The 16,262-nt window shown below is 33.3% G+C and overlaps 2 protein-coding genes across 2 annotated transcripts; one reads left to right on the top strand and one right to left on the bottom strand.

Moving 5' to 3' along the window:
* Positions 1-5,043: 5,043 nt before the first annotated feature.
* On the bottom strand, positions 5,044-14,653 carry g (adaptor-related protein complex 3, delta 1 subunit-like garnet). The gene is made up of 13 exons (XM_088031836.1): positions 14,562-14,653; positions 14,411-14,513; positions 14,261-14,356; positions 14,085-14,213; positions 13,254-13,394; positions 12,937-13,206; positions 10,573-10,646; positions 10,375-10,523; positions 10,179-10,324; positions 9,345-10,132; positions 8,759-9,295; positions 8,635-8,710; positions 5,044-5,453 (listed from the first exon to the last, which is right to left on the bottom strand). Exons 2-13 carry the CDS (start codon positions 14,504-14,506, stop codon positions 5,241-5,243), a joined length of 2,715 nt encoding a protein of 904 aa, XP_087887962.1. The 5' UTR covers positions 14,507-14,513; positions 14,562-14,653; the 3' UTR covers positions 5,044-5,240.
* Positions 14,654-14,909: 256 nt separating this feature from the next.
* Positions 14,910-15,247, top strand: l(3)neo43 (cytochrome c oxidase assembly protein COX16 homolog l(3)neo43). The gene has a single exon (XM_088031837.1). It carries the CDS (start codon positions 14,910-14,912, stop codon positions 15,198-15,200), a length of 291 nt encoding a protein of 96 aa, XP_087887963.1. The 3' UTR covers positions 15,201-15,247.
* The last annotated feature ends 1,015 nt before the right edge of the window (positions 15,248-16,262 follow it).

Genomic DNA, 16,262 nt, shown 5'->3' with positions numbered 1-16,262 from the left:
TTTTTTGCCTTATAATTTAGCGATTTGGTGGAGTTATCAAACAATAGCAATCTGGCCAAATTTCAGTGCTAGAACTCGTAAATTGCCAGAGTTATGAATATTGGTATTCAAATTTGGATATCTTTGCTTCAGTTTAAAATAAAAAATTCCAAAATTCGTATTTTTTGCTTTATAATTTCGCGCTTTGGAGGAGTTAACAAACAACTCAAAAATAGCAATTTGTCCAACTTCTATTGCTATAACACTAAAATTGCCTGAGTTACAAATTTTAAAAAAATTGGATATTTTTGGTTCATGTTAAAAATTTAAAATTACAAAATTCTTATTTTCTTCTCTATAATTTAGCGCTTTGGTGGAGTGAACAAGCAACACAAAAGTAGCAATCTGGCTAAATGTGATTGCTATAACTCTAAAATTTCCAGAGTGACGAATTTTTGTATTTAAATTTAGATATCTTTGCTTCAGTTTGAAAATGAAAAATCCTAAAATTTGTATTTTTTGCTCTATAATTTAGCGCTTTAATGGAGTTAACAAACAACTCAAAAATAGCAATCAGCCCAAATTTCGTTGCTAGAACACTCAAATTACCAAAATTACGAATTTTTTTATTCAAATTTAGATATCTTTACTTCAGTTTGAAAATAAAAAATTCCAAAAATTGTATTTTTTGCTTTATAATTTCGCGCTTTGGTCGAGTTAACAAACGACTCAAAAATAGCAACTTGTCCAAATTTTATTGATATAACACTAAAATTGCCTGAGTTACGAATTTTTGTATTTAAATTTGAATATCTTCGCTTCAGTTTAAAAATGAAAAATTTCAAAATCCGTATTTTTTGCTCTATAATTTAGCGCTTTGGTGGAATGAACAAGCAACAAAAAAATTGCAATTTGCCCAAATTTCATTGCAATAATACTAAAATTGCCAGAGTTACGAAATTTTGTATTTATATTTGGATATCTTTGCTTCAGTTTAAAAATAAAAAATTCCAAAAATTTTTATTTTTGCTCTATAATTTAACGCGTTGGTGGAGTCAACAAACAACTCAAAAATAGCAGTCTTCGAAAATTTTATGGTAAAAACTCTAAAATTGCCAAAGTTACAAACCTTTATAAAAAATGTTAAAAATTTTTGGTTCAGCTTGAAAATCAAAATTTCCAAAATTCGTATTCTTTGCTCTATAATTGAGCGCTTTGGTAGAGTAAAAAAGCCATTTAAAAATAGCAAACTGCACAAATTTCGTTGCTATAACACTAAAATTATCATCAAAGTTACTAATTTTTGTAAAAAAATTAAATATTTTGGTTCAGGTTAAAAATAAAAAATTCTAAAATCTGTATGTTTTGCTCTATAATTTTGCGCTTTGGTGGAGTTAAGAAAGAACTCGAAAATAACAATCTGGCAAAATTTGATTGCTATAACACTAAAATTGCCAAAACTACATTTTTTTTTAATTGGATATTTTTGATTTACGTTAAAAATAAAATTCAAAAATTTGTATTTTTTACTCTATAATTTAACGGTTTGGTGGAGTTAACAACTAACTCAAAAATAGCAACCTGGGCAAATTGCAGTGCTATAACTCGAAAATTGATACAAATTTTTGTAAAAAGGATATTTTTGATTCAGACTAAAACTAAAAAATTCAAAATTTGTATTTTTTGCTCTATAATTTTGAGATTTGGTGGAGTTAACAAACAACTCAAAAATAACAATCTGCTCAAATTTCATTAGTATAACGCTAAAATTGCTAAAGTTACAAATTTTTATGAGAATTCAACTCACCATAGATTCGACCAATAAGAGACATTTATTTTTTCAAATAAACCAATCAGAGCAAACCTTTTTTTGGAAATTTTCACTAGTGAAATTTTCAGCGGAAAAACCACGCGAGAGTGACAATTGCTGTCAGTTGCTTGTCAGTTCGTTGAATTCTCATGACGAATATAACTCGGGGGCTCGAAATTGTGGGAAATTTTTCCTCCAGTACTCGTAGTTTGTTTCTCTTGACAATTGGCACTCGTTCGCTTCGCTCACTCGTGCAATTGATCGTCGAAAAAACTACTCGTCTGTCGGAAAAATTTCCCACAATTTCGAGCCCACTCGTTATATTACTTATGAAAAAATGTTTAGTTTCAAAGGAAAAAAATCCAAAATTCGTAGTTTATCATTTAGCGAATCGATGCAGTTGACAAACAACTTAAAAATAACAATGTGTCCAAATTTCGTTTTTATAACAATAAACTTGACAAAATTACGAATTTTTGTTAAAAACTTTAGGTATTTTTGGTTCAGACTAAAAATTTTTTTTTGCTTTATAATTTTGCGATTTGGTGGAGTTAACAAACAACTCAAAAATAACAATTTGCCTAAATTTCATTAGTATAACGCTAAAATTGCTAAAGTTACAAATTTTTATAGAAAAGTATTGAAAAATTTTGGTTTAGTTTCCAAAAAAAGTGATTTAGTGATTTAGAGGAGTTGAAAACAACTTAAAAGTAGCAATCTGTCCAGATTTAACACTAAAACTCCTAAAGTTACAAAATTTGGAAGCAAATATTTCATAATTTTGGCTCAGCTGGAAAATACAAAAATCTAAAACTTGTATTTTTTGCTTTATAATGTAGCGCGCTTTGGTGGAGTGAACAAGCAACTCAAAAATAACATTCCGCCAAAATTCCGTTGCGATAACACCAAAATTACCAGAGTTATAAATTTTTGTAAAAAAAATTCAATATTTTTGGTTCAGCTTGAAAATAAAAAATTCCAAAATTTGTATTTTTTGCTCAATAATTTTGCAATTTATTGGAGTTAACAAAAAACTCGAAAATAATAATCTACCCGAATTTAATTGGTATAACGCAAAATTTGCTAAAATTACAATGTTTTCTAAAAAAATGTTGGAAATTTTAGTTTAGTTTCAAAATAAAAAATTCCAATATTTAAATTTTTAGCTTAATAATTTAGCGATTTGGTGGAATTGACAAACAACTCAAAAGTAGCAAATTGCTGTAACACTAAAATTTTTGAAGTTACAAATTATTGAAAAAAATATTGCATAATTTTGGCTCAACTTGAAAATAAAAAATTCTAAAACTCGTATTTTTTGCTTTATATTTTAGCGCTTTGGTGGAGTGAACAAGCAACTCAAAAATAGCATTCTGCCCAAATTTTATAGCTATAACACCAAAATCACCAGAGTTACAAATTTTTGTAAAAAAAATTGGATATTTTTGATTCAGCTTGAAAATGAAAAATTCCAAAATTTGTATTTTTTGCTCTATAATTTTTTGGAATTAACAAAAAACTCAAAAATAACAATCTGCCTAAATTTCATTTGTATAATGCTGCAATTGCTAAAGTTATTAATTTTTGGTTTCGTATCAATATAAAAAATTGCAAAATTAGAATTTTTGATTTATTAATTTAGCGATTTAGTGGAGTAGATAAACAACTCAAAAATAGCAATTTGCCCAAATTTCATTGCTCTAACACTAAAATTGTTGAAGTTACGGATTTAAAAAAAAATATAACTTAATTTTGGTTCAGCTTGAAAATTAAAAATCTAAAATTTGTAGTTTTAACTTTATAATTTAGCGATTTGGTGGAGTTAACAAACAACTTCAAAATAACAATCTCCTCAAATTTCATTGATATATCGCTAAAATTGCTAAAGTTACGAAGTTTTGTTACAAATATTGAGAATATTGGTTCAGTTTGAAAATAAAAAAAAACTAAAACTCGTATTTTTTGCTCTATAATTTAGTAGTTTGGTAGAGCTAAAAAACAACTCAAAAGTAGCAATCTGCCCAAACTTCATTGCTATAACAGTAAAACGGCCAGTTACAAATTTTTGTAAAAAAATGAATATTTTTGTTTGCCTAATAATAAAAAATCCAAAATTTATATTTTTTATTAAAATTGCCAGAGCAATTCAATTTAATTCAATTCAGAGCAAATTCAATTTATGAATTTAAAAAATTCTAATCTCATCAAACGTAAACTGAAAATGATGAATGATGAATCTTTGAATATTTCTAAAGCAAGTCACCCAATTTTAGAGAATTTTGATCTAATTTTAAGACATAGGATTGAACTACACCGTTCAGTAATTTCAAGTTTCGCAACTTTATCAACCCAAGTATCCACTTAACCCGCTCAAGCCGCACTCTCAGTCTTTAATTCCTCATCTGTTTCCTTTGTACTTCGAAAACTAGAGCACCTGCAGCTCCGATATAATCTAAATCACTCAACATTACCGATCTGTTTACATTTTCGCAACAGATGTAGGAAAACCATTCTCTGGAATTAAAACAATCCTAAAAAAATGAATAAAAGTTGAGACAAGAAAAAATGACGGACCTTGCCAACGTTATAATTTCAAACGAGGAATTCTCTGAATTTAGATATGTCAAGACAGGGGTCAAGGCTACGATGCCGCTAGGGAAAAAATGCATCCTTGCCTAATAAGAAAAATTGCGAAATTGCAACAGCCAGAACTAGAAAAAAACGGTTGGAGATGTGAATGTTGTACATCACCAATGCCAACGGTATAAAAAAGTAATTAGTTAATAAATTAGCTGAAATCATGTCAGTCAAATTTGGGAGGTTTGACATAGACGGATTATTTAGTTCCTCATTCATGCAATTTGCTTGCATAAATTATTTGTTTGAAAAATTTTCACTGTACTGAAGGAGTCTCGCCGGGTGAGCTTGTCCTATAATTTATTATTAATTCCCATTATGGATGTTCATCGCCGACATTAGCCGCCAATTTCGGCACAGAGAAACATAATTTGCATTCCATCGAATCGATTCAATAAATTCACGAAATTCCCGTCTCGGCGACTATTTGAAATTCAAATCAATTACATAATCGCTGTCCGTCCGTGTCCTTAACAAATTTCTTCGCTTCTTCGGTAGTGGAAAACTGTTATCTTGAAGATTCTCGAGCGATTCCTCGAAGACTCACCTTATCTTCAGCTACCTTCGGTGATAAATGGGTCTTGACCCCGCCCCCACCCCATGAATCAAACGACGAGTTAGATTTCTTTATCACTTCTTTAATAAACAATAATACAATAACATGATTAATTATTTCCAATGATTATAAAATGATTTGTAGAATCAACTTAATGAAATCCTCTTGCGTTTTTGTAACATAAATCCAAGCTGTTAAACACAAAAAATACATTATAAAGAGAGAAAAACGAGTATTGAACCGAAGCCGGGCACGGAATCACTGAAATTCTTTGCTAGGTGTTGAAATTCCTAACGCTTCTTCGTATCCAGATGTCGGTTTCTTCTTGCTTTTCGTTTTGCCGTCTTTATCTTTCTTCTCCTTTTTATCTTTTTTTGGTTTCTTGGGTTTTTTAGCATCGCCGTCGCCTTTCTCGCGATGCTTCTTCTCGGATTTCTTCTTCTCCCCGTCGCCGTCCTTTGATTTGTCACTCTGGAAGCAAAATTCTGGTTAACACGGACGAAAATTGTATTTACATCGATCGGGTTTAATCCAAACAAATGCTCGGTTGAAAAACATGATAAAAAAACAAGTTTACTTATGATTTATTTGTTTGGGTTTACTTGTGCTTTATGATTATGAGATTGTGACCAATTTGTTACTTTTCATGGATTATTTCTGTGAAGTTCAAATAAAAACGCGGTCTGAGAATTAAGGTATTAAAAGTCGAAAAATGTTTTTCTCCTTGTAAACACACAAAGTCATATATTTCCCACGTAAGATCAAAGTTGCAGCGAATGAATGAAACTGAAATAAATTTAATTTATTAGTTTTACGTGGAAAATCGCAGACTGTTTGGTGTGGTGGAAAAAACAAGTTTGTTTTCCGAAAATTGAGCGCGGTTTCCACTGAATTTGACTGACGATTTCTTATTTGTGGCGCTAAAAAATTGAACTTTTTTGGTTTGTCTTAAAAAAAATATTAAAATTTGTGTCATTTGCTTAATAACCTTGGAATTTGGTACAGTCAATAAAGAGCTTTAAAATAGTAACCTCCCCAAATTTTACTGCTATAGCATTCAAATTTTCAGATTTATTACGATTTTTTGTTATTTTTGGAAAATAAATTCCAAAAATTTCTATCTTCTGCTCTATAACTTTGTAATTTCGCACACTTAATGAACAGCTCCCCAAATTTCATTGCTATAGATCTAAAATTTTTAAAGATACAAATTTTATTAAAAAAAAATTGAATTTTTATTGTAAAAAACATAATTTATAACATTTGTTTCTTATGCTGCATAATTTTGCAATTTGGCACAGTAAATAAACAGCTTAAAAATAGTAACCTCCCCAAATTTCATTGTCACAACACTAAAATTTTGCATTATAAATTTTAATAAAAATTTTTGTTTCTTTTTAGTTCGATTTTGAAAAGATAAAATTCTATGCTTTAAAACTTTGCAATTTGGCACAATTAATAAACAGCTTATAAGTCTTAACCTTCACAAATTTCATTCCCATAGCACTAAAACTTTAAAAGTTATAAATTAAAAAAAATAATAATTTTTTTGATTCGATTAAAAAAAAATCTAAAATTTGTATCGTCTGCTTTATAACTTTGCAATTTGGCACAGTTATTAAACACCTTAAATCTAGTAACTTCCCTAAATTTCATTGCAATTGAACTCAAATTTTTAAAGTTACGAAATTTATTAAAAAATTTGAATTTTTTCGTACAATTTGAAAAAAAAATCTAAAATTTGTATCGTCTGCTTTGTAACTTCGTAATTTAGCACATTTAATCAACAACTTAAAAATAGTAACCTCCTCAATTTTCATTGCCATGGTACTAAAATTTTGAAAGTAAAAAAATGTATGAAAAAAATTGATTTTTATTGGTTCGATTTTAAAAAAATAAATTTCTAAAATTTTAATCGACTCCTTTATAACTTTGATATTTGGCACAGTTAATAAACAGTTTATAAGTAGTAATCTCCCAAAATTTCATTGTCGTAGCACTAAAACTTCTCAATTTACGAATTTTATAAAAAAAATAGATTTTTTTTTGGTTTGATTTGAAAAGATAAATTTCTAAAATCTGAATTTTCTGCTTTATAACTTTAATTACGCACAGTTAATAAACAGCTTAAAACTAGTAACCACTCCAAATGTCATTGCCATAGAGCTAAAATTTTCAAAGTAAAAATTTTTATTAAATTATATTTATATATATTATATAAAATATATTATATTTATATAAATTATATTATATTTATTTATATATTATATAAAAAAAATTTTTTGGTTCCATTTTTTTTTAAATAAATTTTTAAAATTTGAATCGTTCGCTTTGTAACTTTGATATTTGGCACAGTTAATAAACAGCTTAAAATAAACAGCTTAAAATAGTAACCTCCCCAAATTTGATTGCCATAACACTACAATTTTCAAAGTTACGAATTTTATTAAAAAATTGAATTTTTTGGTTCAATTTGAAAACAAAAATTTAAATTTAAATCGTCTGCTCTATAGCTTTGCAATTTGACACAATTAATGAACAGCTTAAAAATTATAACTTCCCGAAATTTCATTGCCATAGAGCTTAAATTTTCAAAGTCAAAATTGTATAAAAAAAATTAAGGTTCGGTTTTGAAAAAATGAACTTCTAAAATTTTATTCGACTACTTTATAACTTCGATACTTGGCATAGTTAATAAACAGCTTTTATGTAGTAACCTGCCAAAATTTCATTGCCATAGCACCAAAACTTTTCAAGTTACGATTATTAAAAATTTTGAATTTTTTTTGTTCGATTTGAAAAAAAATTCTCAAATTTCTATCGTCTGCTTTATAACTTATCAATTTGGCAGATTTAATAAAGAGCTTAAAAATAGTAACGTCCCCAAATTTCATTGCCATACAGCTAAAATTTTCAAAAAAAGTTTCTTTGATATTTGGCACAGTTAATAAACAGCTTAAAAATAGTAACCTGCCCAAATTTCATTGCACTAAAACTTTCCAAGTAACGAATTTTATTCAAAAAAATTGAAATTTTTTGGTATATTTCTTCCACAAGCGCAAAACCGCGTAAAATCCAAATTCCAACTCTGCCCTTCAACAAATTAATCGTTAATTACGTAATAGCACAGCAATTCTAATTAACAGGCTGTATTTAGCCTGCAGCGGATTTTATACAGAAAGTGAAGTTTTACGCGAATTTTAACTAGTCCGAAATTCTGGAGAACCGCCAAATCAAACACCCGAAGTCTATTTTCTCGTTTTTGATTATTGGTGTGTTTACTACATACTACATTGCTGTACACTTCTTACTCCTCAAATAAAAAAATATGTCAGATATAAAAGCAAATAAAACGAACGTGCATAATCAATAAACATCTCAAGTTTAAACAGAAGTAATCAAAAAACGTGAGTTTTTCATCGACAAAATTCCACGAACTTGGAAACTCCAAGGAGAATCACAATTTTCCCAAAAATATGATCCATAAATCCAAAATAGCGCGGCTATTTTCCGGTTTATTTATTTTCATGGTACTACAGAATGTTGCGATACAATTTTATTTACGTCTCACGCGTTTGCTTATTTTACTGCATTTTCGCGGAAGAGGAAGCAAAATTGACAAAGTCAAGACCATAAGCACGTTGCGACTTACCTTCTTCTTCGACTTCTTCACCTTCTTCTCCTCTTGCTTGACCTCCGGTTTGGCGCTCTCCTCGTAAACCGGCGGCCTGCAACAACCCAATCAACTCCAAATAAAGCGAAACTAACAAACTTACAACTCCAGATCAATATTCAGCGCCCTGTGAGGATCATCTGCATGTCCATGGCTACTATCCGAATCCGACAGCGTCGCTCCTTCCGGCAACTCCAGATCTCTCTTCACCTCCACAACCGGCCCTTGATTCGCGGCATCTTCATCCGACGAACTCTCCGATTTGTGCTTCTTCTTTTTACTCTTCTTCTTCGGCTTCTTCCGGCCCGCGTTCATATTCAAATACTTATCAGAGCGCTTCTGCCCCACGACTTTCAACGGGACGTTGAGGTCGATTTCGGCCACTGGAATGTTGTCGAAGTTATTGTCATTGGTTTTGTCGCCATCGGCGCCTTTTAAGTAATGCGGGTTGTTCTGTTGCTCGTATTTCCGGGCCTCTCTGCTCCTCCGGAGCTCCTCTTCAGTTGGTTCCGGTTGGTAACGCTCCGAACGACTATATTCAGTTTTGTCGGATTTCACAAAGAGGTTGTCCATGACTTCGAAGTCGCTTTCGGGGTCCGAGTCTTCCAAAGGCTCGTTGATCCACGCGTCCAGGTCCAAACTACTCAAATTACTATTTACTCTGAGGAATTAACTTGGAAGTAACTCACCCTTCCGGTAACGGGACCTTCTTCTGCGCCTTCGGCGCCACCGGATTCAACTCCCCTGAGAATAGCGCCAACAAATTCCCGGAAATCGTCTCCTTAGTCACCAGAGGATCATCACAATCCGTGATCATCTCCGTCGCGTTCCCGATCTCCTCTTTCACGATCTGGATGATCACCAACGAAGTGCTGGATCGCTCCTGGACCTCCAACTCTCCCGATTTCAGACTCTCTTGCAACTTCCCCGTTATAATATCGCACAACTCCCGGATTTCGTCGAACTTCGCGTTCAACTCCAGACTTTGCATGACGTTGGCGAACAACTTCAGGATGTTATGAATGAAAACCGATTCGATATGTTGTGGCAACGATTTGTACTTGAGCATAGCGCGGAGGGTCACTTCCGGTTCTTTTAACTCAGTCGCGAACTCCCCGCATAACCAGGCGGCGGCGTAGAGGACTTCTTGCATGATGGTAAACTGGGATGTCGATGAGTAAACTTCTAGGAGTTGGGCCATTTCGGAGACGGCGAAGGGACGAATGGCTTGGACGCGGATGCAGACGTCCATGAGTTGGGCGCCGATGACGTGGCCTTGTTTGGAGCCGAACTCCATCTGGGCGAGCTCCACCAGGACAGTGACGTACCACTCAAAATTGGTGATAAACTGGTAGTTGTTCTGGGAGCAGATAAGAATAATCTTGCTGAGGAGCTCGTCGCGGTAAATCGTGCCCTCGGCTTTGTCCATGTGCACCATGAGCTTCTTCACGATCTCCATGAGGTTCTTCTTGGACACCTACACCAGCGAGTCAGAGAGTTTGACGACGGAAAACCAATCTTACCATTCCGTAGAGTAAATCGAGGGCCCTCAGTCTTATAGACTCGTCCTTGTCCTCCAAGCACTGCAGGATCAAGTCTTTGTGAGCTTGGACGCTCTTCGGATGAGTCTTCAAAATTTTCGACATCGCCAACAGCCCCAGATACTTCACTGCAACGTGAAAATTAAACAAAAAGTACAAAAAAATCGTAAAATTTTACAGTTTTGATCGGAATCTTCTATGAGAATCCTCAACTTCTGCACACAGAGCTGTATACTCGCCGCGTGGTTGGGCATCCCCGTGGAAATACTTATCAAAACGGCAATAACTGTGTTGATGCACTCGTAAAGTAAGCTCATTGCGGATGTACTGTAAAAAAACGTTTTTTTTCGGGTTGTTACAGCGCAAGCAAACCTACCTGTGTATAAGATTGGTAAGAGGTTCAATCAACTTTTTACCTAGCCTAGGTTCTAATGGGGTTAGGGCACCAAACTAGAAAACAAAGCAATGAGTACCTTGCAACTGTATCGATCAAAGGTCGCGTCAAATTCCGACCCAATTGCGGCTCAATCATCGTAAAGTGTGAAAACTGGAACTATTAGTTAGTAGTCCTGGCAAAATAGACGCAAAAATTTTAAAACCTCGGATTAATTCACATAAGGGTGTTTTTTTGCGTGTATGTTCATTTTATTGTTTCAAACAAAATGTCAAAAGTATCCATTTAGAGGTGTGTCGTTAAAAAAGTTACGCGGTGGTAAATATCAAAGAATTTGATTTCCTTGAGAATTCGCTTAACTTCCCCTTATTTGCTTGTTATTTTGTAAAATTTCCCATGAATTGCTTGTGATTTCGTCCAAACTCTACTTATTTCCTTGTAATTTCGTCTAGTTTTCGTCCAACTTCCCCTTATTTCTTTGGATTTTATAAAACTTCCCTTGATTTTCTTGAGATTTCGTCCAACTTCCCATTATTTGCTTGTTATTTTGTAAAATTTCCCCTGAATTGCTTGTGATTTCGTGCAAACTCTACTTATTTTCCTGTAATTTCATGTCTAGTTTTCGTCGAACTCCTCCTTATTTCCTTGTGATTTTATTAAAACTTCCCCTGATTTCTTTATGATTTCGTCCAACTTCTCCATATTTGCTTGTTATTCTGTAAAACTTTCCCCAAATTTCTTGTAATTTCGTCCAACTTCCCCTAATTTCTTTGTGATTTCATAAAACTTCCCCTGATTTCCATGAGATTTCGTCCAACTTCCATTTGTCCGTAAAACTTCCCCTAAATTGCTTGTGATTTCGTCCAAACTCTATTGATTTCCTTGTAATTTCGTCTAGTTTTCGTCCAACTTCCCCTTATTTCTTTGGATTTTATAAAACTTCCCCTGATTTTCTTGAGATTTCGCCCAAATTCCCATTATTTGCTTGTTATTTTGTAAAATTTCCCCTGAATTGCTTGTGATTTCGTGCAAACTCTACTTATTTTCTTGTAATTTCATGTCTAGTTTTCGTCGAACTCCTCCTTATTTCCTTGTGATTTTATTAAAACTTCCCCTGATTTCTTTATGATTTCGTCCAACTTCTCCATATTTGCTTGTTATTCTGTAAAACTTTCCCCAAATTTCTTGTAATTTCGTCCAACTTCCCCTAATTTCTTTGTGATTTCATAAAACTTCCCCTGATTTCCATGAGATTTCGTCCAACTTCCATTTGTCCGTAAAACTTCCCCTAAATTGCTTGTGATTTCGTCCAAACTCTATTGATTTCCTTGTAATTTCGTCTAGTTTTCGTCCAACTTCCCCTTATTTCTTTGGATTTTATAAAACTTCCCCTGATTTTCTTGAGATTTCGTCCAACTTCCCATTAATTGCTTGTTATTTTGTAAAATTTCCCCTGAATTGCTTGTGATTTCGTGCAAACTCTACTTATTTCCTTGTAATTTCATGTCTAGTTTTCGTCGAACTCCTCCTTATTTCCTTGTGATTTTATTAAAACTTCCCCTGATTTCTTTATGATTTCGTCCAACTTCTCCATATTTGCTTGTTATTCTGTAAAACTTCCCCCAAATTTCTTGTAATTTCGTCCAACTTCCCCTAATTTCTTTGTGATTTCATAAAACTTCCCCTGATTTCCATGAGATTTCGTCCAACTTCCATTTGTTCGTAAAACTTCCCCTGAATTGCTTGTGATTTCGTCCAAACTCTACTGATTTCCTTGTAATTTCGTCTAGTTTTCGTCCAACTTCCCCTTATTTCTTTGGATTTTATAAAACTTCCCCTGATTTTCTTGAGATTTCGTCCAACTTCCCATTAATTGCTTGTTATTTTGTAAAATTTCCCCTGAATTGCTTGTGATTTCGTCCAAACTCTACTTATTTCCTTGTAATTTCGTCTAGTTTTCGTCCAACTTCCCCTTATTTCTTTGGATTTTATAAAACTTCCCCTGATTTTCTTGAGATTTCGTCCAACTTCCCCTTATTTGCTTGTTATTTCGTAAAACTTCCCCTGAATTCCGTGTGATTTTGAATAACCTCGACTTATTTAATTGTAATTTTGTAAAAATTCCCCTGATTTCCTTGAGATTCCGCCCAACTTCCCCTTATTTGCTTGTTATTTCGTAAAACTTTCCCTGATTTCCTATTGATTGTCCCTAATGTTTCCATGACTTTTTTAGCAGCACACCAATCGATGGAAACTTTTGACAATTTGTTTAAAACAATGAAATAATAATTATTCCGAGGTACATGTTAATTTTGCCTAGACTCTAAAACAGCAATACCAACTCACCAATTTAATGATTTTGATCAACATCCAATTGTTTGTACTTGTTGTCATCAATTTAAAAAACACTGGTGCTAAACTGAGATAGTTTTTGGGATTTTTCCTAGCCAATTCGCAGACTACATTGACAGCAGCTGATTGAACGCCAGGATCGGGGTCTTCAAGCTTTTCCTTTAGTTTGGGGAAAGCTGGACGCAACGCTTCGGGATACTTAAGGAACACTTTGTACATCATCAGTACGGCTTTTTTTCGAATGTACGGCTTTGTAGAACTCAACTGCAACGGTGCTGTTAGTTAGGGATAATAAGAGAAAAAGTTCTTACTAGAGTTAAAATGTCGTTTGATAGGTCTCGGGCCAAATCCATGCTAATGTAGCAACTCAGAGAGGTCAAGGCTAAGCCGGCCTCGTACTGGTTCTGGGAGTTCAGCTCCTTTCTTATCATGTTGGTGGTCAACATCAATAACTGAAATTCGAGAGATTAGAAGAAAATTTTTGATGATATAAAACTGGGAGTTTTAGCCATGATTGTGAACACCCCTTTATATTATACTACTTTTGAGTTTACTCTGCCTATTACACACTTTTTGCTTAGATACGACAAATCACCTGTGAAATTTTGTTTATTTTGAGATTTAATAACAGACGATTTCTTTTTTTAGTAAATTAGACAGAACAATCGTAGATAAAACGTTGTATCTTAACAGTTATTTACATTTCTAGTAAGCTGTGGCAATCATAGTTGTTGCAACTTCACGAGTATTGTAATGTGCTATAGCTCACTTGTAAAGTACAAAGTTTTATCTACGACGGCTCACACCTACAAAGAGAGCAAACGTTTTTTGAGAAGTAAAATGAGTCGTTAAATAAAAATCTGAAATGATTTTAGTATCATACAATGTCATATAATGTCTTTTCATTATGTAACTAGTTATCTAATGGAATTCATTAGACATCTAAAATGATAAGCAAGTCTGATAATAGAGAAGTAAGGTCACGGGAACAAGAAAGTCCCAAAATGAAGCTAAAAATACCAATAAAAAATGAACAAATTAGTGGAGAAATGTCTGTGAATCCTGGCCAGAGAAAATACCGTTTTTCTAGACACAAATCCCCATTTTTCCAGTACTAAATCTCAGTTTTATGCGCCACAAACCTCAGAATCACAGTGAAATGATTGACTCGCCGCCAAATACCCTATCCGTTTCAAAGTAAATTTACTTGAACTCATGACCTCGATGATGTTAAAGCCGGCCCACGAAATGTCGTATCCCAACATTTGCAGCTACAAAAGAACTGTAAACTCAATGAATCAAACTCATAATTCCTTACATAAGTTAATTTAGCTATCGCGTTGCTTTTGACGGACAAATTATCCTGTCGCAACTCCTGTTTAATATCCTCCATACATTGCGAGATGTATTTCGCCTAAAAAGTAGAAATTTAACAATCTGAGATGACATAACCTCAAACTTTATTCACCTCATTTTCCTTATTGTTACGTATCCCACGGACCAGATCTGTTAAGTTCTTATCAAACATTCGTTCTAAATTGCCTTTGACCTTCTTTAACGCCATTTTTGGGCTAAAAAACCGAATTTTTAGTGAAAAAATGAGAGTCGGGATGACTTACTTTTTAAAGCTTCCAGTTGGTTTTATAGTCAGTTCTTACTTCTTTCATATCACAGGTTTTTTCTGAGGGGGCACTCGAACATTTTTAAGCTAACAAAAGTTTTGTGTACTTATCGCAGCCACGTTACTGATGACAGAAAAAATTGACAAGAATGACAGATGACAATTAGCAGTGGCGGTGCATTGAACGGGGCTATTATTAAATCCGCTCTTTTCCCGGTTTATTAAGACCGAAAATCGGCGTTACGCTACTTCAATCGTGTTTTTGAACCGGAACAAACCTTCCCATCTCACTATAATTGTCTAAAAATGCGTATTTAACGTGACGTTTCAACATAACCTCAAACTTATGGCAAGTGTGGGGAGCAGGTTAAACCGATTTCTTAATCGAAGATCAGTGAAATACGGATTACCCTTCCTTCTGGTTATTGTCGGTGGTTCGTTTGGTCTTCGGGAGTTCACCCAGTTGAGGTACCAGTTTTCGAGGGTGTCGCAGGTGAAACCTGAAGAAATGAAGAAAATTGGGATAGAAATGAAGAAACCGGGGGAAGTCACGCTGGAGAGCGAATATGCAAAAGTGGAGAAGATTGATACGGAGAATTGGGAGCAAGTTCGGGGGCCCCGGCCTTGGGAAGAATGAAATATGTGCTCAAATTGTTATTAGTAGGACTGTATAAATAAACTGAAGATTTTCATTTCTGAGTCTGTTGCTCTAGAACATTGAAATTACGTACAATTAATAAATGAGTCAAGAGTAGTAACTTCTCTAAATTTCATTGTTGTAGGCCTCACACAACCAAAGATACAACATTTTTTTCATTTTCAGATTTCTTGGTTCATCATAAAAATAAAATTTTTAAAATCGGCTTTAGAACTTTGAAATTTAACACAGTTAATAAATGAACTCAAACTAGCAACCTTCTCAAATTTCATGGCTGTAGCCCTTACACAACCAATAATACAATTTAAAAAAAAATGAGAATCGGTTTCATCAGTATATTATGCGAGTGCTACAAAACTTGTCAGTTGCTTGTTGCGCCATCTATTAATCAAAACTGACATGTTTACATTACAGGTATCTAACTTATCCTCTTCAAACATTTTTTTTTCAGTCCCATAACCACGTCATAGTGTCATTATTGCACAACATTTAAAATGTGAAACAAAAAAAATCGTGTTTATAAAAAGTATGAAATTTTGAAGAATTTCTCTTTATTGAAAACTGAAAATCTTGTTGTTCTAGTTTACGGACTTTATGGACTAAATTTTGAAGCTAGAAAATAACGCGATAAACAAAAGAATTTCTGCTTTCCAGACTTGGTAAAAACTACAAAAGCTTCTGAATTTCGTTGCGGCATTTGCTAGAGAGTCGCAAAATCTGTTTTTAATAAAAAGAAATTCTTTAAAATTTTGTACGTTTTATAGAAAGATTTTTTTTCTCTCCAAGAATCACGTCATAGTGTCATTATTGTATAACTCATATTAAGTGGAACGAGCTAACGATGTCATGCTGTAAAATTGATCAGAACTCAATACCTTTTAATAAAATATGTGCTCCACCGGTCATTTTACATTACAGGAATTGTATCGACATATGAAATTGAGGTCATTTTAAAATCCACACACTTGAATATAAACTCGAAATTTATTACTCCGGAAACGCCTCATTTTCTTTACTTTTCCTCACACGCTTTCCCCAGAA

Source organism: Gnatocerus cornutus, chromosome 3 (genome assembly GCF_029298725.1).
Source record: "Gnatocerus cornutus isolate USDA-ARS CGAHR chromosome 3, icGnaCorn1.1, whole genome shotgun sequence".
Classification (NCBI taxonomy): Eukaryota; Metazoa; Arthropoda; class Insecta; order Coleoptera; family Tenebrionidae; genus Gnatocerus; species Gnatocerus cornutus.
The sequence above is the reverse complement of the archived record's forward strand: the minus strand, read 5'-3'. Positions and strand labels throughout refer to the sequence as shown.

Bases quoted from the DNA above. Each gene is read 5' to 3' on its own strand.
- g (XM_088031836.1), bottom strand. From the start codon at position 14,506: ATGGCGTTAAAGAAGGTCAAAGGCAATTTAGAACGAATGTTTGATAAG. The intron at 13,395-14,084 runs GTTTGTGGCGCA...CTCGAATTTCAG, and splicing joins CATTTCACTGTGATTCTGAG to TTATTGATGTTGACCACCAA. The intron at 13,207-13,253 runs GTAAGAACTTTT...GCACCGTTGCAG, and splicing joins CAAACGACATTTTAACTCTA to TTGAGTTCTACAAAGCCGTA.